General features: G+C 47.8%; 3 protein-coding genes across 5 annotated transcripts in view; 1 reads left to right on the forward strand and 2 right to left on the reverse strand.

Annotated features, from left to right (window-relative positions):
* On the reverse strand, positions 1–8927 carry TMEM59 (transmembrane protein 59). 2 transcript variants are annotated; one of them, XM_008502611.2, is made up of 8 exons: positions 8562–8927; positions 5835–5940; positions 3693–3787; positions 3346–3498; positions 3014–3098; positions 2614–2698; positions 1730–1838; positions 1–972 (listed from the first exon to the last, which is right to left on the reverse strand). In XM_008502611.2, the coding sequence occupies exons 1-8, from the start codon at positions 8886–8888 to the stop codon at positions 817–819; spliced, it is 1116 nt and encodes a 371-aa protein (XP_008500833.2). In that variant the 5' UTR covers positions 8889–8927; the 3' UTR covers positions 1–816. The 2 variants fall into 2 exon arrangements, with proteins under 2 accessions (XP_008500833.2, XP_030310963.1); XM_030455103.1 differs by having other exon boundaries at positions 2–972; positions 2614–2695.
* The window catches only part of TCEANC2 (transcription elongation factor A N-terminal and central domain containing 2), a 21617-nt gene continuing 4475 nt past the window's right edge, over positions 8772–25913 (forward strand). Inside the window, exons 1-4 of one of the 2 annotated variants that reach the window (XR_003987804.1) lie at positions 8772–9065; positions 10448–10589; positions 11842–12035; positions 13867–14169. Coding sequence is in view for 1 of the 2 variants with exons in the window: in XM_030455104.1 (XP_030310964.1) it covers positions 8964–9065; positions 10448–10589; positions 11842–12035; positions 13867–14055 (627 nt within the window). In the remaining variant the exon portion in view is untranslated. Of the gene's footprint in view, positions 9066–10447; positions 10590–11841; positions 12036–13866; positions 14946–25913 lie in introns of those variants that run through there. The other variant, XM_030455104.1, reaches the window with a different exon arrangement.
* Positions 23618–25913, reverse strand: part of CDCP2 (CUB domain containing protein 2) — a 5243-nt gene continuing 2947 nt past the window's right edge. The window contains 2 exon segments of the mRNA XM_030455744.1: positions 23618–23932; positions 24138–24316. Of these exon segments, the coding sequence (XP_030311604.1) occupies positions 23618–23932; positions 24138–24316 (494 nt within the window).

The following is a 25913-nucleotide window of genomic DNA, read 5'->3' on the forward strand; positions in this document are numbered from 1 at the left end:
GTTCTCTGTACAGTTAATTTTATTTATCTGTTCTCATCTCTAAGGAATCAGCTTGTTTCTGTAAATGAAGTTACACGGCTGGAATAGTTAATCAAGAACAGAAAGATTAATTTCTTCAGAAAACACAGGCTCTAACTTTACAAGCAATTTAAGACTAAAAGGCTAAAGTCTGACAAAATAATTAACCGTGTTATATTCTCTGAAGGGATATGTCTAAGTTTTAACAGCTTCCACCTCTCACAAACTGAGTTCTAGCCAACAGTATCTCACAAATCCTTTCCATCTTGGATATTGCCACGCTGTAGAAAAAAAATATTTCTGTTTCTGGAGACAGGGTTGTTTGTGCATGGACATTAACAAATTAAAAAAAAAAAAAAAGAACCAATAATTTTATAATATATTCTCTTAACTAGAACAGAAAGTGCGACACTAAAAAGGCAGCTCCTGCCTACTTAAAATTTCTTACACCTTTACAAAGCTAACTCTGACTGTACACATTACATCCTAGAACACAGAAAGAAGTCTGGAAGTGTCATGGGAACAGTACAGAAAGCAGCTTACAGCTCTTGTAAGCAAAAAGACACACAGCAAACACAGCTGAGAAGTGACTGTCTGGAAACAAACATAAATTCAAGATGTCAATCTTCATTACTAGCTGAAAACACAATCCCATGGCATTTGTTGATTCTGTAACTTTATTTGCATTTAAAGACTGGCTGCTAAGCTTCTTATCTGAAGAACCATCACAAAAAAAAAATAAAATCAGGAGTTGCTAGCTCTGTTAGAATTAGTCTATTGGTTCCACAGGAGACTTATTTAAATTGCTGACTGAGCCAGATTGACTTTTGTAGGAAGAGGTCCTGCTTCTTCGTGTTCCTCAGTCTTGCATCTAACCACAACAAGTGCAGAGGATGGGTATTTGTTCAGTTTTTGCTCATTCATGTATTCCAAATCTCCATAGATGCTCAGCTTCTGAAATATTTAAACAATTTACTTTAAGACAAAAACTCTCCACATTGTGAATAAAACACATTTCACTATTAAGCTACATTCCTGGTTCTGATGGCTGCAGCCCTTCAACACAAGTTAACCCAGGCTTTCTCTAACATCTGAAATTCATGGCTGGAACTAGATTTGAGTCCAAAAGAAATTAATTAAATTAAAGTTGCTTGTGTAACAGCTCATTTAGTTTGCAAAGACTACAAGCCTTGCTTATTTTGTAAGCGCAGGAACTCTGGGCACAAGAGATACCAGTTCAGCCAGTTCCCCTCTGATTAAGCTCTTAGTGCTCACTGACAACATTCTGTCACTTTTGTTGTCACTATTGATCCTCCTGGATTAAACCCACACTACATTCCAGCTACACCATCCAACCCTCACTATAGCTTCATTCCCAGATAAATTAGAAGCAGCCTCCACTTGTTATGAGTGATCTGAAGAGATTGTTAAGAGTCATCTGTTGACAGGAGAGCACTAGAGAGCAAAAACCATCAAATCTGGGCTGCCTGAGAAGGGCTCAGGGCACTCATCATCCACAGGAATGAGCAAGGTCTGTTCATTACATCACTGAAATAACAAAACTGGTCTGCTATCACATGCACAAAATAAATTAAAAAAATTAAATAACCACTTTCTAGTTAAAATTCCCCTAACATGTTTTTTACTATCTAGACAGCTGTAATATAAATGTAGTATCAGGAATAAATTCAAAATACTGTTATAGAGTTACCTCAGATGGAACATACTGCTCTACAGCTGTAGCTACAGTTGCACAACAAATCCAGAGCAGCACCAGCACTGACAGGACGAGTGTGGTGGTTAAAATCCAACTGGAATTTCTGAAATTAAAAGAATGTTACTGGATTTCATGTACTGAATTCAATGCAATCAACTCTGTAAAAAAGTTTGGCTCAATTCTGATGGCACTTTCAGCTTCAAGGTCCACTCCAGACTCCCAGCTACTCTAATGCCTATTTGATATCTGAGTTGAAACTCACAAAAGACTTGCTGGGTTGTTTATTCCAAGCATCCTCCCACTCATAATTTTAAAGCCAGGTCTTTCTGTTACACATTTGGGGTACAAATCACTGATTCTTCATTTTTTCAGCTTCTAATGGGAAGGTAATCACAGTAGGGGAATGAAGAAGGAACATGCTGATCTTCAGCAAAGCTTTAAGAAAGATACACTGGGCATTTGGAGCCTGGAAATGAGTTACAACAAACAGTGCCTTTCATATCAGACAGTCCCAAAACAAAATATAAAACAAGTGGTTTGTCCTGAAACATATCTAAGAGCTAAACAATAGGCAAAGCACAGTCTTGATTAAAGAGCTGACAGAACATAGTCAAAAAACAGTGTAGGAAATTACCACTCTGGTGTTCAACTGCAAGGGAAAGGAGAATCAAAGTTGGCAGAATAACTGCAAATAACATGGGACCAGAACAGAAAAGCAGGGATTACAGTCAGACAGCAACCTGAACTGCCCTGCATCCTGAACCCAGCAGACTTGGAGCACTTGGAGATTTGACAACAGTGCCAGCAGCCCCACAGAGGACAGGCCACTGCCCTCAGGAGGTGTGGATGTTCTAGGTGGTACAGGAGGTGGTACATACATGGAGAGACACTTGAACAAGCTGTCATTTTCTCTCTCTTCAAAGAGTCCTTGGTATGTCTGGGAGCTTCCTGGATGTGCAGCTGCTGGAACACAACAGCAGAAACAGCTCTCAGGAGAGCAATAACAGAGAAGACCCAAAAGCCACACAGTTTGTCTCTGGAGAACACACACACACACAGAAGCAGTTTTTAAAGTGTCCCTATCTTGCACTTTTCTATTTCCAGCAGAGCTCTGTTTCCACCACAGGCTTTGCTAAGTGTGCACAGTGCAGTCTGACTGACAAACATAAAATTATATTTTAGCTTTCCACAAATCTGTTGCCACCTGCAACTTGGCTTTTTCCTGCATGATGGGGAACATTTGCATTTGCTCCTCCCAAAGCCCAAAGAACAACTTACAGGCTGCTTTACTCATTGACAAGGATCCTTTTGAATCTCCAGGTTCCTGATCAAGCTGTGGAACATACTGTACTTCTGGCTTTGACTAAAACAAAACAGAGTTAGGAGATCCAGCTAGCAGGCTGGGTCTTGCTCATTTATATTTTCATAACTAATCCAGAAATTAACCTTAGCACATGCACCATTCACATTAAGTCTGATTATTTCCACCCCTCTGGCCCTAAAGGCAGTGGAATAAACACTCTGATGGTGCTCCACAGCCTTTTCTGTGACTGAAAGAGTTAAACATTTAGCAGCCAGAGCACCTTAATCTCAACAAAAAAGTCAAGCACCTGGAATATGACAATTTTGCCATCATCTGCTTGAAGGTAGAAAGTCCATGAGGATGTTATAAAGCTCTGAGCAGAATCCATCATGTCACTCCAGAATGATCTCACCAGTGTCAGAGGAAAGAGGAGATGAATTCTTGGCATCAGGGACATTAGCTGCAAGTACAACATTAATTAGTTTTCCATTTGTTTTTACAGGAAGAGAAGCAGTGTTCTTGCTCAGCCCTCACCCCATGCCTAGATTTCAGTTCTTAGGAAGGTTTATCTTCCATTTGAAGAAATTTTTAAAAGAGAAGACACACTGAACAGAAAACAAGTAGGTGGTATTTGAAAACATGTCATCTACTTACTTGCTCTTGCCTTAACTCAGCAAATGGCAATTGGTTCTGGCATCCAAGATGGCAAGCATATTGTTCATCAGATTGGGAGTATGCTTCAGTACAGGCTGCAAGGAAGAAGTTCCCCACATGAGAAGATAAATTCTGCATTTTAGTTAAGAAAACATTTTCAGTAGAAGTTGGATCAGAAACAAAGTAGCAGTTAAAAGATTAACAACTCCATTTGCAGGGAAGGATAACACAGTCAGCATGCTCTGAGGTCTAAAGGAGGTTAAGGAATCAAAACTTAGACAGAGGAGGCACCTGAAACCTGAATGCAATCAGAGAACACATCAGAAATGTTACCCTGGACAAACTCAGGCATGCAAATTTTCATGGATACTCCCACTACAGTTTTTCCTATACATGTCATGTAAAACATGAGTTTTTTCCTCACAGAAGAGAGCTGGAATCCTAAGAAGAACAGAGGGACCATCAACCCATTAAATCCCTTAGAGGTATCACAGGAAAACCAAAAGAGCAATTTCCTGTTAGTCTGAGGAGTGCAGAAACTGCACCTACATCAAATAGGATGGAATCTTCTTTTAATGAAAAAAGAAGCCAACTCTTTCTTTTGCAGACAGCTCCTATTAGTTGTTCACTAGAGACTATAAAGACCAAGAAACCTAAATTCTCCAAAGAGAATAATTTAGATTATTTTCTAATGGAGATACTGGTCAGACAGCACATGGGCACAGCTCTTCTCCGAGAGCTCCAGCTCGGATAGACAATGTTGCAGTACTACCTGCAACTAAAGACTCAAACCAAGTAGCATCATAGGGGACAGCAGTTCTCCCAGTTCCCCCCAGGAGGAAATTGAGATGATCATAAAGGCTAAGAAGAGCAGCTGAACATTTGAAGATGCTGCTCATAGCACCTGAACAACAATTCTGTGGTAAAACTGCCACCAAACTCGTGTTTGCAGGCAGGAAGAAGCATCAGAAGACAGAACTGAGCAGATCAGCCAAGATGGATCTTGCCAAGCACAGCTTACTTAGTCAGGGCCCCAACCAGTGTAACAGATTACAGAACAGAAGCCAGCAAAAGACAACAGCCTCAGGAAGGAGAGTTAAACCAGAAAGTAAGCAACTGTTCAATTACCTCTACATGTGGTCTATTGCTTCATTACTCTTTTTTATGGCACTCTCTCATGTGTGGTTTGACAACCAGACTGACGTGCTGTATCACAGCTACACACAGTGTATGACAGACACAAGCATTAGCCCATTTCTAGAGGATTTCATGCAGTTTTGTATCACATTAGCATCTCTGCATGTCAGGCTTTCTCCTTGCAGAGCTCCCTCAGCTAGCCACTACCCCTCCTGCTTTATGAGCTACTGAGAGGGTAAAAGCCTCCCCTGAGTGCTGGTTCAGTGCTTACTTGTATTGGAAATACAGAAAGGAAGCTCCTGCCTTTCCTTCTGTGGATGGCTATGCCCCACCTCATCTCCAAACAGAACTGTGAATCAGCTTCTTCCATATTACTGGATCAAAGTTCCACACAATTCCATAAGCAGTGTTATTCCACACAAGTCCATAATCAGGCCTATAGTGCACATATTGCATTTCACTGTGGAATTTTAGCTCTGACACAGATTATCTGAGAGAACTGGTCACCAATATTTCAAGAGCTCTTTCAAACAACAACAGGTACCTCATTCCCAGCAGTTTAGCTGCAGGTAAACCTCAGGATGCAGCCCAGACCACAAGTTACAAGGCCATTAAGATCTGTGTTCTTACTCCAAGCAAATAATTTTGTTGGGAATTGTACATGGGACTGTTTGTTGCATGGAATTATTAAAGGAAAAGTCTTGATTTTACAGGATTTTTTTTCCAGTTATTTTGTGTTTTCTGTGCCAAAGTGTTTACATTAAGATGAAGTATTTCTAATTTATTTACAGAGATTGAAACTTCAGAAATTTGGGAAAACACAAGGAGAAACTCTCAGAGAACAGACAAACCTTCCCCTAAGAGTTTATTTAATATCTTTTACATAAAATTCACATTGCTAAACAAAACCTGAAAGCAACTGAGATAATCCTATCGGTTTAATACCACCTTCCTGCTCTTCCCTCTGTTCTGTCTCCACGGGAGGGGATGCTGGTGAAGTCTTACCAGAGTCACATTCCAGTTTGGTTCGATTCAAATCGATGCCATCATCCACAAACTGACAAATGGAAAACAGTCTGCAGCCTCGCTGGCAGGCGTACAGCTCCTCTTCCTGGGGAAGTACAGGAAAAAGCTTGTATCCCTCCATTCAAGAATAAATTGTCAGAAAACAAACAATTTGGCTACTTTATTTTAAGTTGCAGTTTGTTTTGTTTGGTTTTTTTTTTTTTTAAGTGCTATAAAAAGCCACCCAGCAGAGCACCATCCTCCTTCCCTCCACTAGATCCAGAAGCCAAGCTAACCACGACACTCTGGGCTAGCTGAAATAATCTGGAATAAACCCAATAAATAAACCCTGTCATGGAATTATTGATTTATTTCTTCTGGTTCTTTGGTGGGGCAGACCTGGAACAGCAAATTCTGTTTTGGAATCCCTGTCCTACAGCTCACAAGTGAAGCTACACTGCATTTTTAAAGGAAGTGTTGCTCTTAATAACAAAGAGATGGGGCTGCAAAGCATTTATTGACATTTAACCCTACAAAGAGTTTGTAGTTTTCCATCTCAGAACTCAAACAGCAGAACCCCACAAAAGAGGGCAAAATAAGACTAATATTGACAGTGTATCATAATTTATCTACCAGACTGTAATCAGAACTACAACAGAATTGTCATAATAAGAGATTATCTTCTGATGAACTACAGCAGTTAATCTGGGTACTGCTACCTTGCCAAACCAGTTCCACAAACACTTTTTTTTTTTTTTTTTTTTTTTGGTTAGATTGAACCAAATGGGAAAAGTGGCTCCCTGGCTGCAACCATTAAAATTATACAAATACACAAAACCCTACACCTACTCTTTCTTCTGTCCACACCACCAAGGGGATGGATGTGTAGTTTCCACCTGCAGTGCTCTCCCTGTTGTGGTACAGTCACCAGGACTACACCCTCTCATGAAGCTGACCCATCAAAACCACCAACCACACAACCACTCAGATGGCTCCTGCTGAACAGGTGGAAAATGGACTCTGAATTAATTTCAAAAACCCAAACAAACCACACCCTGGGTACAACCCATTAGAAATTAACTGGCCAGTGTTTGACTCCAAGAGCAAAGACTCACATGCTTTTAAGGCACTGTAGAAAACTGAAAGAAAATTACAGCTTAACTCTAAGGACACTGACAAGGGGCCTAAGAGAAGATATTTTGTAACTTACTTAACCAGACAAAACTATGCCAGGTTTCCATGGAAGCCTCAGTGAAGCCTATCTTACTTTCCAGTGACTATTTAAATAATTCCCTACAATTCAACTGGTAGTTTTGTGGCAAATAAAAAGACTAAATATAAAGGAAGAGATGGCTGCGTTATTCAACAGCTCCAACACCTCACAACAAAGAATGCAAAAGTACAGTAAAATAATCACAGAATTATCAGCTTTTCCTGAACTTGAAGGAGCCCTTTAGTAGGAACAAGAGCACTGTGCCAAAATGGTATGGAAATGTACCAGCAACACCTTCAGTGCTGATGTCTCAGGTTTCATTACTTCTCCTTGCTATCATCACACAAAACCCCCCCAAAATGCCTGAAGTACAGATGGGAGTTCACTTGCATTCCACACAACTCCCTCTGTGGGGATGCCTCTATCAGCCAGAGGCACAAAATCTGATTTAAATTTCCCAGGAATGCAGGAAAAACCCCATGACCTAACCCTGTCACCCCTTCCAGTTGTCTGCTGCCCTCATGAGAAATCTCAAAGATGGGGTAAGAGCTTCCATCGTTGAGTTTAGCCTGGTACACAGCTGCAGCTGATAATTAAGTATATTGCCCAGAAACAAACAGGAAAGGTGAGATTTTTGGTAAAAGATTTTGCAACATCAAACCAGCAGCTGAAGGTTCACAAAGCTCTGAGTCAATGGCAAACTTGGGAGCATGAAATTAAATTCCCATTAGACACTCAAGTAGTTTATCAGAACAATAAAAAAATTTCATTCAAGTGAATCAAAACAGGGGATGAAGGTTTGGACAACCTACTCATTTACCATCACTTCCATCTTTCATTTTTCAGCATCACACCAGCACCCTGACTCAGGATCTGTGGTCTGTTACAGACACAGCACTGGTTTAGTGCCCAAAAAACATGGAACAGTCCAAGCTAAATTACAGCTGCCTCTTTAAAAAGACAAGGAAAGAAAAAAACCCAAAACAAACCCAAAATAGCAAATTGCCCTCAAACCACTAAGCACTAACAGAGCTATACTTTGGAGGTGGCATCTCTTTGGCGAGCTGCAGCCTAACCATCTATTTCCAAACGAAATAATCTTCCTTTAGAGAGGCCACTGCATTCCCTACTGGGAGGGAATCTCAAGGAGATGAGACTCGCCATGGCAGAACAGAGGGAGGCTGCTGACTGCTCCTCAGCACTGCGAGCAGCAGCTTCCTCCGTGTTTCTGTTCACTTGAAAGACAGGTCCAACACCGCCTGAGGAAACAGCCGGAGGGCCGCGCCTCCACCAAGGCTCCCGCCCCGGAGCATCCCCGCCATTCCTGTCACTCCGCAGCACAACCAGGGGGAGATGGGCGGGCAGTAGGCCAGGGAGGGCCGCGCTGGGGAAATCGGGGCCGTGGGAGGCGAGGGAATGAGGGAGAGAGAGAAGGAGAAGGGGACCGAAGCCGGGGTGAGGCCCTGCCCGCCAAGCGCCGCTGCGGGGAACCGTGAGGCCGCGCCCGCCCCTACCTTGGGGTAGGTGTGCAGGGAGTAGGTCAGCTGGCAGGCGCGGTGACACGACGCCGTGTTGCCCAAGACGGAGTCAAAGGGCTCGGAGGAGGCGACGGGCAGCGACTCGACCGCCCCAGCGCTGCTGCTGCCGCTGCTGCCACCGAACAGGAGCGTCAGGGCCAGAGGGAGGCAGAGGAGGCCGCCCCGCCGCGCCGCCATCTTGAGCCCCCACCGACGGCAACGGGCGGTGGCGGCTTCTCGCGAGATTAAAGCCTTCTCGTCCACTCCGCGCAGAGCCCGCTGGGAGATGTAGTCCGCGCCGCCGGGCAGCTCCAGCCAACCCATAGGGGTTCCCCGCCGGCGGGAACTACACGGCGGAAAAGGCGGGGAAGCGGCTACCGGGAGGCTCTGGCCAGCGGCATGGATCGGTTCGTGGTGCGCCGGGCCCGGTGCCCGGAGAGCCCCCGCCGCGCTGGACCGGCCCCCCGCACTTACCGGCAGGCAACCCTCGAGTCCCTCAAGGCAGGTCCCCGGCCGGCGCTTGGGAGGGAGGGGGATGGAGAGGGCGAGAGGGGCAGCGCAGCTCTTCCCGATCTCCCGGGTCTGAGGAGGGGCGGTGACCCCCCCGGTACCGGGTGTTGGTGGGGCGGTCCCGCTGCCTTCGGGGCCAGGGGGCAGCACCGCGGGAGGAGGCAGGCTGATCCTCGGTCAGAAGAAGGGGTGTGAGGCCTTCGCCGGGCCCATATCCTGCCGAACCGAGCGGCCTGGGGTGACAGCGGGAGGGGCGATGTGTAAACGAGATGCGGTGCCGGTTCGTCACCCGAACCTTTGCTGTGGTGAGGGGACCCCCAAGAAGACAGGGGAGCCGCGATAAAAAGGTGCAGGGGGCTCTGCTGCGTTGAAAGGGGTGTCCTAAGCCGAGGAGGGGTGTAGTGATGGGGACAGACTGTTCAGCAGTGCCTGTAGCAATCGGGGTGAGGGTTGTAAACTGAAAGGGGATGAAATTACACTGGATACCAGGAAAAATGTTTTGTGAAGAGGGTGGTGAAACACTGGCCCGGGTTGCCCACTGGGGTGGCAGAAGCCCCATCCCTGGAAACATTCCAGGTGAGGTTGGATGGGGCTCTGAGCAGTCTGGTTTAGACGGAGGGGGTCCCTGCTCACTGCATGGTGACCTCCAACCCAAACCATTCTGTGGTTCTAAATTTGGCTCATTCCTGCCCATTTGGTGGGGTGTAGGGTCAGGCTGGGCACACAGTTGAAGTGGAGGCAGGTGACACCATCACCTTCAGCAAGGAGAGCCCTGCAGTTGGTTGCATGGTGATCCTGCCAGCTGATTGTAGAAGCAGAACAGGAAAACATTTTCTGTACCAAAGAGTTGATTAATGTACAGTCAGAATGGAAAAGACTTGATGATCTCAGAGGTCCCTTCCAACCCAGGTGATTCTATGAAGCACCCGTGTTGTCAGACCACTGTTGAATCTTTGCCTCCCATCTGAAATAAGAGATGGGCTGTTTGCAGTCTGTTCTGTCAAGTTTTGTGGCAAAAACAGGGTGAAAAACACTGCAAGTATCCAGTGTGCTTCAGTACAAGAGACATGTATACAATGGAATCCCTAAATTCAAAGCATTTTTCTTCCAGCAGACATATGCTGTTACATGCCCCAAGTTTGGCAGATCAGAGTGAAGCATCTGCTCTGCTTTTTAGGTACCTCAGCCACGAGTTGCTGTAGGCTGCTAATCTCAAGCCAGTACCCATCATACTAGGCCATCGTGGATTCTGTGCTCTGGTTCATGCTATAATCAATAATTCATGTGTAGATAGCACCCCATTAGCTGAGATGAAGCCAGTGTCCTTATTTATTATAACATTCTGCTTTCATAATGGCTTTTCTCTTTTCCAGAGAGTCGTGGTTGTGGAAGACATAAAAAGATGGAAGTCTATGCTTGAGCTTCCTGAGCAACCAAAAGAGAATCTGATTGAAGCTTTGGAGGAGCTGAAGAAGAAAATACCTTCCAAGGAAGTGTTACTTTCAACAAAAATAGGTACATCTTGCCTGATCTAGACTGTGAACATTAGGCTGTCTTGTGTCTGCTTGGCTTGTCAGTGCAAAAGAGAGAAGCTTGCAAGCTTTTCAAGAAAGGAGTGTAGCTGCCAGTCAAGAACTGTTGATAATCCAGTCTGCAGTTTTCAGAACTTGTACTGAAAAAAATAGCTATTCTCTAATCCCTGCCAGGTTGCCTGCTTATTCCCAAATGCTGAATTGCCCTTTCTGTGGTCAACTTTTTGAAGAGCTCTTCATGGGCACCCGTGTCTTCTTCCTTTTCCTGCTATCTCTCAGGGGCATGGCAGATTGCTCTCCTGCCATCTGAGATGTGGCTTATCTCTTTGACCTGGCTGAATCCTCTGAATATGCCAGAAATTCTCCTCACATTAGCCCAGAGCTGTGTCCTGCATTCTCACACTGAGAAATCTCCAGCAGATGGGCAGCTCCATGCAAATGGCCCAGCCTGATGCCTGGCTCTTTTCCATAGGACTTGAGGGAGGGATAATGTGACACCACATGGTCCCTGCCTGCCTATGGAGGGAATCCAGATGTGAGGGAATCCTGATGATCTTTGCCATTAGAGCAGCTGGATCCCCATCACTCCCTTTTCTGTGTTTTCCTCGTTCTAGGCGGCGTTATTCCTGCGATTTTTTTTTTTTTTCCCCAGTGCCTGGGCTGGAAAGAGCCACCGAAGCCTAACAGTGACATCTCCTGGCCAACAGCGTAGTGGTCAGAGAGGAACATCCCGCTGTAGGAAGGTCCCTTTTGTTTCCTCTCAGCGGGAAGGCTCTTTTGCTCCGGCAGGACCTCTCCATTGGGGTTTCTTGGAGTCACCGTGGTGTCTGCGAGTTAAAATGCAGTCACCAGCAATATCTGCTGCCTTAAAGGGGCTTTCAGTTTAAAACCAGCATTCTTAATAAGCCAATTTTATCAGGTTTCATCAGGTGTGGGAGGTTATCATAGTCCTGTATTACACCAGTGGCTGCCCACACCTTGGTGACTTGAGGTGATTTTCACATTTCTAGGTAAATTCTTGCTAACTGCCCTGGCAAAAATCACTGGGGAGGGCAATGAATGAGAACTTCAGGCTTAGTTCCTAATCATTTTGTATTTATGTCAGTGTCAGTGCTCTGGTGGCTTTGCTGGCACTGCCTGGGTTGCAGTAGCACTGATACGATTTGCCTGGCGCCCATCCCAGTTTTTCCCACCTCAAGGAAACCAAACCTGAAGGAGCTGTTGCTGTTTCCCAGGTCACACGGTGAATAAGATGCGCAGACATCCAGACCACGATGTGGCCAACCTTGCCAGAGACATTTACACAGAGTGGAGAACTTTCCTCAAAGCCCATTCCAACAAACCCTCCATCGTGGTCAGGAGCGATCCCAAGACCGAGGCTTTCCGGAAGAACGCACGGAAGCTGCTTTGTGAAGCCCTGGAGCTGGAGGTAGCATTCCAATCCATTTACCTTTGGCTCCAGGAGTTTTCTTCTTGTAGGAAGAAGTTAAACAAACCCTTTTCAGCCATAGTTGCTGGGAAGCTGGTCCTGCCTGCAGAGTGGGGACATGACCAGATGATCTGTTCCTGCTTTCAGTGATTTGCTACATGACCCTATTTATAAGGAGCTTTGGTTTTCAAGGGAGATAATTATTTTTTTGGTTGTTAACCAAGTAAATATACTAATTGTGAGAAAGGTGCATTTGCTTTCATTTACATAACCAGCCAAGAAAAAAGTTTTTATCTATAAAAGGAGTAACATAAAGGTTTTCCTGCTGCATAACAGCTGTAAAAGCAACACTGGGACCTTTTGGGTGTTTCATATTTAAGTAATTAAACATTTGTAAATTTAAATCTATTACAAAAACATAGAGACAAGGTTGACAGTATATAAAATGGTGGTAAATACCACCAGAGATCCCTCAGGTAACTGTAAGTAAATGAACAAGGCTTTGCTGTTAGGCTCAGTGACTAGTTTGCTTGGTCTACCAAATGCCATAATCATTATCCTTTTTAATTTATTCATTAATTGTCTTTTAAGTGGCAAGTCAAGTGATAAGAACTCAAAAGTTTCAAAGCAGTATGTTTGCTAGCTACAAGAGCAACCTCTCCAACTTCCAGTCCCTCTGGACTGAGGCAGCACAAAAGGATGGTTTGCTGTGGGAACATCCCAGAAAGGTGGGAGCTCACCTTTGCCAGGCTGCTGTGTCAAACCTAGTTCTTGGGAAGCACATTATTGCATGGTGATAAGGCTGGTAGGAGAGTCTTAACCTTTGAGATCTGAAGGCCATGGTACCACCCTAAAACAAATGGTATTGGGTAAAGTAGAAACACCTCTGAACAGGACTCACCTGAAAGCATGATGAGAAAAAACACCCTCTGCAGCTATCCCTGTGTGTAAGCAGAGCTCAGAGCAGCAGATGAAGAGCTTCTGTAGGCAGGGGAATCACAGAATTCCAGCAGATGGGGAGCAGGGGCACCTGAGAGGCTGACAAGAAGGGAAAAGGAGGGTGAGGCTGACTGGATCCAAGGGGCTTCTAGTGCTGCCCAGCAGAGGGGCAATTTAGTGATGGGTAAAAAAAGAATGGGCAAAGGACTTGGAGGAAAACTGCTTGGCATGCTGGAATCTGCATGCAAAGCATGGGAGATTCCCCATCACAAAAGGCAGGAGTGATATTAAAAGCATTTCTTGATGGGTGGGGGATTTTTTTTTCTTAAGCTGTGCTAAATTACAGGTTTTGGCACATGTTGAAGCAATAACTACATAATTAACATTTAGCAAATCCCTTTCTGCATTCTTAATTACACCTCCTTCTACACACAGAGAGCCCACATTTCCCTTTATAGCACCAGGCAGAGATGCCAAGTGTTTGGCATGTCTTAGAGTTGCTGTTGGAATCAAGTTTAAAATAATATCCAAGGTACCTTCTATCAGCAAGATCAAAAGTGGGCTTTATGGCAACACTACACCGAAGCTTATAATTGCAGTTGAGCTCCATACCCAAAGCTGGTTGCAGATTAGTTTCCTGTTGTGATGGCAAAGTACTGCCACCCAGCTGGAGATGGGGATATGTTCCCTGCTACTGACTACGTTCCCTTGTTCCCTTAATTGCCAGGGTGGAATTAAATTGCTCTTCCTGTTACTTTTCTGATGGGAAGTAGATTTCCTCAAATCTAAGCCGATTAATGAAGGACCACTGAAAAGCCCCAAACTCCCATTTCAATCGGTCACTCTCCTTATTAAATGGGAAGATCTAATTTTATACTTTGCTTCTTTCCAGATTGATCACCCACTGGCTGAAAACATTGAGAGAGAAGCTTTTCATCTCTCTTCCCGTCTCGTTAGCGCTCCGTATCGCCGAACCGTGCGGGCTCTTGTCTTCTCATTAAAGCACAAACCTGAAATCCGAGCAGAAGTCAAGGCTGGCACACTCCCTGTCCCCACCTTTGTACAGAGCCAGAAAAAGTGAGGTCTGGAGCCTGATCCTGAGCGAGAACTCCCTGTGCCTGCATCCCTGCGGATGCTGGGAGCCCTTCCCATCAGCAGGGGAGTGCTGACAGTGTGACTCATTTAGCAGCACCCTGTGCTTCAGGGATGCTGAAGATGAGGACTTCTGCTGAGGAAAAGTGGTGCTGTCAGTCTGACTTGGTGGAAATCTGTGTGGGCTTGTTGCAAGAAAAGGTTTCTTCTGCTCTGCTCTATGTTTTCCTGTCACAAAGTCATCCTTGCTGACTCACCCATTTCTCACTCCCGCCCAGTCTGTCAGACCTTCCCTTTAGCTGTGTCCCTGATGTGGATCTTTAGGTGTAATCAGCTGAAAAGCATAAAGGAGCAGCTCTGTGGTGGTAGGAAATATCAGGAATTCAGGGTAATTGGGAAAGGTTACTCATAGTTTAACCCTAAATCAACTGCTGCAGCTGGGCCCTGCCTGTGGCAAGAGCTGTTTTGCTGAGCCAGGAGATTTGCCTTTGCTGCCTTCCATACCTGGATGCAAAATAGGTTTCAGCAACTTGCTCTTCACCATTCCATAGGCTCAGTCATCCTGTCATTGTGACCATTCTTAAAAGCCCTGGTGTGAAAATTATGATGCCCTGGTGCTAACAGATGCCTCTCTGCTGTTTGATGAGCAGCTCACTCAGACTTCCATACCTCATTCATGATTTAAGTGTGGTGCTTGTTCTTACTGTAACAAAAAAACCCAGCAAACTTGAAATGAATTTTCTAAGTAAAAATGAGTTATAAGCAAAACACTCCCTTCAAAGGCTTTTTTTTTCCACCAAAAGGAACATAGTTCAGAATAATTGTATGAACAAATTTAAACAGCAAACTATTGTTTTAATTCCACCTACTCAATAAAAAATTGAAAAGAACTTTTATTTGCTCTGATTTCTTTAGTACCACAAGTCATCTTGTTGTCTATAAGCTATGACTAAAGCTGTGACATGCACATCCAGGTAGGTGATAAAGTGCTCTGTGTTCTCAGTGTGCACACAACAGACTGCTCACAAACCATTTTCTGAGTTGCCAGGGAAGAGAGAACCAAATATGAGGATGAGTGAAACCTCCCTGTTCACCAGCGTGGGAAATGAATCCCAGTACACCATGAGGAAATGTCTTTTGATGAGTTGTGGTCTGCACCCTTGTTTTAGAAGAGCCACTAACAGGCAAAGAATGCAGCAAGAAAACTATGAATTCATCTTCATCCTAAAAGAGGGCTGAGTATTGATTATTTGGACCTGCTAAATACTTATTTCTTCTCTGGAAGAAAAGGAAACACTCAAGATATACTTGAGCTGTCAAGCTCCCTAAATTTCATTAGGTAATTGCAAGTTCTCTTAAGAACACCTAATCCTGTTTTGTTTGCTTGGGTCAGTGCAAGACCATTTTTTTTCTGTAGGCATTGTGACAGTCCCTTCAAACAGCTGGCTGTTCTCCACACAGCAATGCTCTGGCCCGCAGACCTTCCATTTGCAGAAGGTTCAGGCTAGGTGTGTTGGAAACAGCATGAGACAAACTGGTGGATACGCATGTGGTGACTACATGGATAATATGTCAATAAAGACTTAGCACCTGTTGACCAGGCTGTAGCAAGAGATGTGAAAAGCCTCAATTTATTTCTTAAAAGGAATCAGCTCCATTTCCCACTTACATAACTTCAAACTGCACAGCTGTAATTGAGTTCACATATCCTGGAGTGTCACAGGAGGGGTTTGGGATCAATGAGTGACCTGGGTTTTGCTTCCAGAGCTGCAACACCAAGACTTGTGTTTATTTTCAGCTTTCTGTTCCTGGTGCCAGGCTGTGTTTTCTCCGTGTGTGAGAAGCAAAAATCCTCAGAAATGAGGATCTTCTGGTTCTAATGAAAGCCTGCCCAGAGAAGTTTCCCACACAGGTCAGATACCATTAGAGAATTTACCTAAACATGCAGCCAGCTAATGCTGTGCAAGACATAGAATCATCATAGAATCATAGAATTGTCTGGGTTGGAAGGGACCTCAGAGATCATCAAGTCCAACCCTTGATCCACTCCCACTGCAGTTCCCAGCCCATGGCACTCAGTGCCACATCCAGTCTCTTTTCAAATATCTCCAGACACGGAGAATCCACTACTTCCCTGGGCAGCCCATTCCAATGGCTGATCACCCTCTCCATAAAGAAATTCTTTCTAATATCCAACCTAAACCTCCCCTGGCACAACTTGAGACCCTGCCCTCTTGTCTTGCTGAGAGTTGCCTGGGAAAAGAGACCAACCCCCCCCCTGGCTCCAACCTCCTTTCAGGGAGTTGTAGAGAGTGATGAGGTCTCCCCTGAGCCTCCTCTTCTCCAGGCTGAACACCCCCAGCTCCCTCAGCCTCTCCTCATAGGATCTGTGCTGGATCCCTTCACCAGCCCAGTTGCCTCCTTTGGACCTGCTCCAGAACCTCGATATCCTTCCTAAGGGGCCCAGAACTGGACACAGGACTCAAGCTGTGGCCTCACCAGCACTGATTCTGGGAATGTCTGGGAATCACCCATATAGTTTGAGATGCATAACACAGGTAATACCTGAGGACAACTACTGGCAGAAAGTGAACTGCTCCATAATGATGGCAGTTTTAGTCTGAATTCCTACCTTGGAATGGAAGGTCTGTGAGGACACAGGCACCTGAGCCCTATGGAAAGTGTTTCTGGCCGAAGCATCTGATCAGCTATAGTTTGCCTATGGCAAACCCACTCACAGGGGGCTCCTGCAGGACCCACACCAACATGAGTTCCCCACCACGAGGGTTACACATCAGTAGGGACCCTTCCCACATCCTAAAGTTTGGCCTCACTCTCCCAGGCATGCATTTCTCCTAAATTCTGCTCTTTCTCCTCTGGCTTTCCTTTGCAGTCCCTGTGTGGTGCAGACCACAGGGCACCACCAGTAAGACACATTAGAAAGGCAGGAACTCTCCACAAGCTCCTGTCTTCATGCTGGGGAAATCCTTTTAGATTAAAAGGGAGGATGAAAGGGCTGAGCAGTGCCTCCCTGGTGCTAGGGTTCTCTGGCATGGTGCCTTTGAAATAGCTGGTCCTCTTTTTACTTTAAATGAAGGAGGCATCCAACCCAGTGAAAAGGTTCTGTGTTTTTTTTTTTCCTTTTTCTTAGCAGATCAAGTCCAGCCTGTGGATTTCTTTCAGGGAAAGCCATGTCTCCTACTCTCCCCCCCTGCCTGTGCTGAGGGCCCTTGGGGAATAAAGGGTGGGCTCAGAGCAGCACTGGGAGAGATGGAGGGGGAATTCACCCCTGCCAGAGTTGACTTTTGACCCCAACTTCTGAAGACCAGATTTGGAAAGGCACCAGGCAAGGAGCTTGTTCTGTTCCCCATCAGCAGGCATGGCTCAGGAGAGCTTTGTCCTGCCACAGATTACTTGGGGAAAAGAAGATGGGAGTAGACAAGACCCTCCCTGTCCTTTGGAAAAGGGAGTGCACAGCAGTTGGCCATTTTCCATCCTTTAAGAGACTCTTCAAAAGTTTCTCCACAAAGAACCCAAACTTCTAAATCTTCTTTGCTTCCCTGGCAGCTCTGTGATGTGAAGGGTTTGCTAGGCTGGCCCCAGGTTAAGAGAATTTAAGGCAAGGAGCTGGAGCAGAAACTGGGGGCTGGAGCAGAGGATGGAGGAAAGCAAAAAAGAGGCAGAGTGAGAGAAATACATCTGGGAATTCCCCAGCCTGGCTGGGCACCACCACCAAACCCCTGATCCTCCATGCAGCACATATCCCTCACAGCTTCCAATGTCTGCAAGAGTTTCTAAGCATTTTAAAGCTAATGAGTGAGCCTTCCCATAGCAGGGATCATGATGTAGAGGATGCTGGAGACCCCTCCTATGTGACCCTGTGTTCAAACGCTCCCTCTGCAGGGAGTGGATATGGAAGGATGTGTCAGAATAAAACCCCCTTGTTCAGGTACTGGCATTGTGTGCACTGGCATCTCACAGGAGGGGAAACTGAGGCACAAAGGGACTCTGACATGCCACAGGATGCCTAAAAGGGAAGCCTGTGCCAGGGTTATTCTGCAATTAATGATGCTCTAATTCTTTTGCTGGCAGTCCACTGAACAACATCCAGAGTCTCCGTCAATTAGACTAGATTATGGGATAATCCTTGCTAATTACACATTATTATACAGCAAACAGTAATCTCCCTACAAGGGGTGCTCCTATAATGGACAGACACTGTTCTAACACAGTCAGCCCCAATGACAAAAAAAGAAATAAATAAAATAAATCATTTTTGCTGTGGGCAATATTTTGCCTAAACTGAAATTTTCAAATCACAAACACAGCAGTCCTGGCCCAGATGGATGGAGGAGGAAGAAGGCTGTAAAATCCAGCTGTAAACTCTTCCATGTATCACGAAGCAAATGCTCCATTCAGCCTCTGCACACCAGACCCCCCCCTCTCCTGAGCAGGGCAGGAGGACCTCAGAGTCCCCAGGGCCAGGAGGGCCGGGAAACGGGGTTTAAAATAAGCTGGGAAAACAACTCCCGGTAAACGCCGTCATTGCATTTTTAATTGTCCATATGCTTGATCCATTATGTTTCCCCAGATGGCCAAGCTGCTTGACTACTGCCTCCTCATCTGTGCCACCATGGCCAGGGGCTCCAGCAGGTACTAGGATCCCCAAAGTAGAGGTGTCCCCAAAATATTGGTGTCCCCACAACAGGCTGGCATAGCCCACCCAGTGGGGAGATGGGGTTTAGTTTGCTGGGGTGGGGGGCTTGGAGGGATTTTTACTTTTTTTTTTGCCTTATCACTGTTCTGCATCATGAGATGATGGACTTTGGTCCCTGCAGACACCGAGTCCACCCTGGGCACCCTCACCACCACCACCCGCTGGTGTCACCATGGAAAACTTGCACAGAATGAACTGTCCCCTCCCAGGGTGGTTGCCTGGTAAGGGGTGAGCAGCCAGCTGGTGCTCAGGAAGCTTTTATCTTTCTTTCTGCAGCCACCAAGGTAACACACTGGCCATTTTCTTTTCATTTTCCGAGGAAGGTGTGAGTCAGCAGAACAACACACAGCCCCCGGGGTCACATAAATCTCAAGCCAGCAGAGCCTTCGATGCTTCTGCTTAAGAGAGCATCAGCACATCCTTTGTTTTTCCCAAGCATGGGAAACCTGGGGTCTCTAAAGCATTCCTGGAAGGAGAGGGACCCAAGCTACCTGTCCCAGCTGCAGCATTGCTTTGGAAAAGAGAAGTCCCTGAAGCATCCAGCTCCTGCACCCTCACCCCCAGGGCTGGGTTTACAGCCCCTGACCTGCAGCATCCCTCTGCTTGCAGGAGGGAGCCAGAGCTGCAGCTGTGCTGAGCTGGAGTGAAAAAACCAACACCAGCCCCTTATTTACACAGCTCTGCAGCTAGGGGTGGCCCTGTCCCCCTCCCGTCTCCAGCATCCCAGTGGAATGTGCAGCCAAGGACCCATTCCCAGCCCCCAGAGAGCCCTGAAATCAACCCGCACTGCAGGGTCACCCGAAGTGTCCTTGGGGAGCTCTGGCACAGCCACCAAGGGGTCACCCAACAATGCCCAGCACTCACCCAGCTGTGGTGCTCCTCAGCCTCACACCTCCCTCCTGCTGGGTGGCTCCAGGGGACTGGAAAGCAACGATGCCAGCTCAGGCAAGGTGGCACCCTGCCTGCACCCTGCTCCTTCCCAGCCTTGGGGTGCCCTGACTGCCTGCCCAGAGCTTTAGGGACTCTGGCCAAGACCAGGCACAGCTGTGCCCAGTTTGCATCCTCAGCAGGAGGCTCCCACCTTGGGGCTCCTCCAAGCTGCCATCACAGCATCACTAGCTCCACCTGCATGGGATCCATCTGACTGCAGGGTGGATTTCCCAAGGCTCCCAGACCCTCGTGTTGTGGATCACAGTACCATGTGCTCACTGGGATACCCCATCCCACCCAGTGCCCTAAGGCTGGCTCTGTGCCTCCTGTGCAGGCAGGGGTTCCCCTTTTTGGGGCAGTTCCAGCACCCTTGCTCTTGCCCAAGGCAGCAGCACAAAAGCAGAGTATCCACCAACACATCCCCCGTCACCACTTCCCACCAGTGTGACACATCAGGAAAACCTTCCTGATAAGCAGAGAACACACAGAGAGCATAGCATGGCTGGGATTTTTAGGATATTTTAGCCCAGGTTCTCTCCACTAGCAGCCAGTTCCCCAGGGAGGGAGAGGAATAAACCAGCTGATCTCCTGGGGGCTCCTCCAGTCCTGTTTTCTATGATCTATGATTTTCAGCCACTGTTCTTCACCAGATCTGCATGCAGGCTCTTGCAGAGAGATAATGTTGGCTCTCCCTCCTGCACACCAGCAGAGCCTTTGTCAGCTCCAGAGGGACACTGATCCATGTCTGTAGGAGAAGCAAGGAAACAGGATGGCTGCATTCAGCCCGGTGCAATCAAACCATCAGGCTCTAAATAAATAATCAGCTAGGCAACAGGAGCACTGCCTGTGCCTGCTGCCCTCCCTGCCTGCTCAGGAAGCACCAGGCAAAAGCTCAGGAGGGAAACTGAGGCCTGAGGAGTGAGGACCATGGGAATGGTGGAGGGAAGAAGCTCTGGTGATGGGTTCCTGCCATCTGTCTGCAGTTCACCTGAGTGGCTTTTACATGGCTCTGTTTCACAAAATGACCTGGGTAGTGCCTCTCTCTCTCTATATATATATATCCCACCCACCTCCTCCCTGGCTGGGCATCCTTCCCCCAAGCCAGGGCACTGCCCAGCCAGGGGACTTGGCACCCACTCACAGGGGATTTCCTCCCTTTCTGGTGTCCTGATGTGACCCCTGGTGCTGCTGGGGTCTGCACCCACAGGGACAAGGATGGACATGCTTGCTGTGGGCTCTGTGCCATGGCCACACTCAGCAGTAGCATGGGAAGTGGCAGGGAACCCCCTGGACCACAGAGATGTCCCTTGATCCACTTCTAGGGAGCTTCGGTTGCACAGAGGAGATGAACACAGGTTTCTTCATAAAATTAATTTGCAAAGCTCCAGCCCAGGGCTGTGTCTCTCCTGTCTCCTCCTGGCCTCTTCCTCTGCAGCTCCCACTCATTTATCATCACATCTCTTATCACAAACAAGCCAGAGTGTACCTGAGCTCTCCTCCATGCCAGGTGTCCCTGCCACAGTTGGCAGCAGTCAGGGGCTGGGCGGTGGGAATGGCAAGGGATGGCTCCTGCAGAGCTCAGGAAACCCCAGCTCCAGAAGGAAGAGAACAACCACTCCCCACCATGCTTGGGAACTGGGCAAGTACAAAGTGTCCTGAGCACAGAGCCCCATTGATGGGGAAAGGTCACCTGAGGCCAGGAGGGTGACAGCTACAAGGGGCTTTTGTCCCCAATGTGACAGGGATGGGGATGAGGACATGCCACCCATGTTGCCAGCCCTTCCCGTGCACTGGTGTGGAATGCTGGGGCTGTCCCACCCCGGGATCCACCCAGAAGCATCATGCTCCTGAGTGGTGGGGACAGGGACACCCCAAGATGGGAAGGAGATGGGGAAGCTCTCGGGTGATTTGGGGAGCAGAGGGTGAGGAGGCAAATGGGATAAACCATCTAGGAGCAGGTTCAGGCTGGAAAGCTGGAAGGGATTATCATGGGCAGTGCTGGGGCCTGGGGGTGGGGGCTTTGCAAAGCTCCAGACACATAGTGATCCATTTGAGCATTGCCATTCTGGAGGGAAATCAATCCTGCATGAACTGGGGAGAGATGTTACTTACATGTCTCAGCCACCAAACTGAGAGTTGGGGTCCCAAACTCAAGTGTTATCTCTGTCCCCATGATGTCCCTTTTGCAGATTGGCTCTTTAAGCTTGGGGATACTGAGTATCTGAGAGTACAGAGGACTCCTGGCCAGTGCTGGTGGTGACAGCTCCAAATTTTTTGGCAGAGGGAGCTTCCCAGGGTGTCAACTTTGGAATGGAAAGTGAGTGCCCTATGTATCAGGGAGGAGGTAGTTTAACAGGGGATGCCAGTGAACAAAATCCTGCAGGGCAGGGAGAGACTGGATGACAAATCCTAATGGAGAAAATGAGAGGCTGAGACACACTGGAGCACAGCTTCAGGCTGAGGAGGGCTGGAGCTGGAGTGGCTACACAACCTTGCTCTGCTCCCTGCTCTTGTGAAACCTTCCAAGGTGTGTTGGTTGTTCCAGTCATCAGCCCCTGGATAATGCTGTGGGGGACTGGGGATGCTGGGGACCCCCATGGCTTGGGAGGTCCTGCATCCTCAGGGATCCATGTAGCCGAGCACTGCACCTGGGGATGCTTGGGCAGCTTCAGACCAGAGATAGAGCTGGAAAAACCTCCCTGGGATGAGCACAACAGTGGTCCAGTTTGCTGTTGGACTCTCGGACCAGGTCCAATCTCTTATTTGAGTCCACCACCACCAACTACCCAGAAAAGCCTCTTTTCCATGCCATACCTGGACACACAAAGGCTGCTTTGTGACAGCCACCCCCTGTGTGACACTGAAAGGGAATTTCCTTTGCCTTTGTAGGGCACAAGAGGCAGGTGGGGGTTATTTGGCCATGGAGAAGTCAGTAGCATCAGGGCTCTAAGGGTTTCTGGAGGAGCAGACTGGAGGAGCACATAACTTCTATTTACATGCTCTTGGATGCTGAGCTCACCTTCTGCAAGGACCAAGGGTGGAGGTCTGGTGTCACTGAGGTCCCAGGGGAGTGACCCCTCCTTCTAAAGGAATCTTTAAAAGGTTACCTAAACCTCTGTGCCCATGGTTTCAGACTCCAGGAGTGGTGCTGGTACAGACCTGACAGCAGTGAACACCTGGATGTGCTGGAAAGGAGGAAAATAGAGAAGAAACATTGTTCTCCTTCCCTCCAGGTGCTGGTGGCTGAGGCATCCAGGTAAGTCCTGTGAGAAAGGGCTGGGTTAGATGACACACGAAGATCAAACATGATGCTCCAGGGTGCCTGGCAAAGGCATCTCATCATCACCTCATCTGCAGGCAGCCAGAAACACCACCTGGAAGCATCTAGAGGAGCTACATCCATCCATGCCAAGTGGAGGTACCTACAACACAGCCCTACAGAACTCCCTGGAGCACGGGCGGGAGGCGTGGAAAATATTTGTTGTGAATCTTGCTATATTTGGGGATGGTTTGTACCTTCACACCATCAGCTAGGAATAACTGACAGGATGATTCACAGCCATCAGCAAACAGCGTTACTTTCCCGGGAGCAGCAGCAGCACCAGAGGGAAAACAAATTGAAGCAGGTGCAGGAAGAGTTAGGAAGCACAAGAATTGCATCCCTGAGCCAAATAGACAGATTGAGACAGAGGGAAACAAATTGGGACGGGAAATGGCTGCCTATTGCCCAGATTTTTCAGGCACTGGGAGGAGGTGGAGGCTGGGTGCAGGCCGGGGATCTGTGTCTCCACATGAGCAGCTGTGCTAATGCTCAGCCTGGGGTGAGGGGGGGGGTTTTTGGGGATGTGTTTCCACCCCTGAGCAGGGCTGAGATTGAAGCCCTGGAAGTCTGGGGAAGAGCATCCTACAAAAGCACCAACCCCACCACTGCAACCACCATGAGAAGCCCGGCCAAGATGCAGATGCTGATGAAGACAATGTCACTGGTGTCCTGGCTCTTGATCTCACGGGTGTCTGTCACTTCCCCCTCATACTGCTGGGTATCCACCAGGTTTTCTGCCTGGCTGATCCTGGCTGAGTCTGGGCCAGCAATGAGGGTGACTGAGGCTTCTTTCCTCTTGGGCTCACACTGCACCTCATACTGGTGGATGTCCTCTTGGTCGCCTGCCGAAAAATCGATGTAGAGGGTGCTGACAATGATGGATGTGTTGTTGCGTTTCTGCAAGACAAGTGTGGGGGCTCATGGGGGGCTTTGTGCAGCTCATTTTCACAGGGGGTTGGTGGGCAGCTGGCCAGGAAGCAGACCAGAGTCTACTGGGAAAATGGGAGAGGGACTGGGACCTCTTCTCTGATGCCAACACAACTGGCACAGGGGTAACCACCTACTCAGTTTGGTTTAAAAGGAAAGTTTGCCAACTGCTCACCTGGGATTCAGTGCCACAGGTGTCAAACCTGGTGTGGATTTTAAAGTTCCCACCAACCACCTGGGCTGCGCAGGAGGGGGTCCCCAAATAAATCCTGTTCCTCTCCAACTGAGCCAGGGACTGCACGGGGATCTGGATGTGGAAGTCTGTCCGGGTGCAGGTGACGTTCATGGGCACGACTGTGGGGACAGGAAACAAGGTAGAGGTGAAGGTCTGTTGGGAGGGGACATCCCCAGGGTGCAGAGAGGGCAGTAGTAGCTCAGTCACTGTGGCTGTTTTCAAAACTTGCTGTCCCCATCACACACACGCAGCAGGAGACCAATGGCACCAGGACCAGCAGGGACACTGGATTTATGACCAGCACAACCTGGCCTTGCTGCCACAGGAGATGAGTTTTCAAGGGAAAAGGAGCTACATCTGAAATGCAGAAAACACCTTTTTATACTTTAGCTGAGGACAGACACAGTTGGCTGCCAGGCACTGTCCTGCTCTCTGCCACCACCTCCAACCTTCTCGAGCCCCATCCTCCTTCCCAGCTCTCTGAGTGACACCCAAGTGCCAGCACAGGTCACACTGTCACCCCCATAATCAGGAAAGGATTTATCCTGTGAGAGCAGCTGCTCTCCATCATTGCAAAGCCAATGAAACATCTAAGTTGCTGCCCAGGATAAGACCCTGAGAGCTTTGCTGATGGCTTGCCATGGGCACAGAGCTCCCTCACACTCTGCAACACCCCTGCCAGAGAAAGTCTTACAGGAGTGAAGTGGAGGAGACTCATCTCAGGGGGACCCCAAGCCTGCCTGCCCTGGAGTGATGCAGCTGCATGGGTGCCACATGGCCCCTGGTGAAGGGCAAGTGGGGTCCCAAGCCCCAGGGCAGTCTCCCAAGGGATGACCCAGCCCAAGTCCTGTTCCAAGAACCATCAGCCCTCCACCTGCCCCAGAATGGTGTTTCTGATGGGAAGCTGGTGAGCAAAGCACAAAGGGATCTGCTGTTGGGCTGCCCATAATGTTGGAGAGAAGAGCAATGCATGGGAAACCCACCTCCTCTCCATCACTCTTTGGCACCATGTTTGGCCCCTCTGGGTGCAGAAAGCATCCACACAGGGAAAAGAGGAGGGAGGAAGAATGCTCCCCTCTTTAAAGTTAATCCTCACTCAGCTTGAACCACTTGGGCAGTATGAATTATTGAATTATTCCAGCTCCCTCTGAATCCTGGCCTTATGAAACTGGTAAGATGCAATAAAATCAATGCAAAAAAATTGTGTCACTTTGCTCCACTTAGTGCATTATAAAACCATTAGAAGATTTACCAAATAACTAAAGTGCATTAGAGTGAGGGAAGGAGGAGGAAGAGAAAATGGATCCTCTCTCCTGGCGTGAAGGCTTTCCTTCCAATGCCCATAAAAACTGCTCAGCCCAAGTTGTGACCTTTCATGGGTTGGAAAGGAAAGTTTCTGCATGGCTGAAGAGGTGTGGGTGTGGAGGCTGAGATGTCCCTTGGCCACCTGAGGAAGGGAGCAGAGCACTGGGGGCTGGCAGTGCCCAGCTGCCAAGAGCTTGGGTACAGATGCCCAAATCTCCAGGCAAACACAGACTGCAGCCTCAGGTTTAGAGAGTTTCTTGTCCAGGCTTTTCTCCTCCCCTGAAAGACATCCAGGGGATGCAGGAGCCTGGGGGAGCTGGGAGAAGTCATGGCCCTTGGTATGATGGGGCTTCCCCCCACCCTTCAGTGAGCATCCCATCTGTCTGCAAGTTCCTCCCTTGGGAATGGGGC

The sequence above is a fragment of the Calypte anna genome, chromosome 8 (assembly GCF_003957555.1).
Source record: "Calypte anna isolate BGI_N300 chromosome 8, bCalAnn1_v1.p, whole genome shotgun sequence".
In the NCBI taxonomy this organism is placed as follows: Eukaryota; Metazoa; Chordata; class Aves; order Apodiformes; family Trochilidae; genus Calypte; species Calypte anna.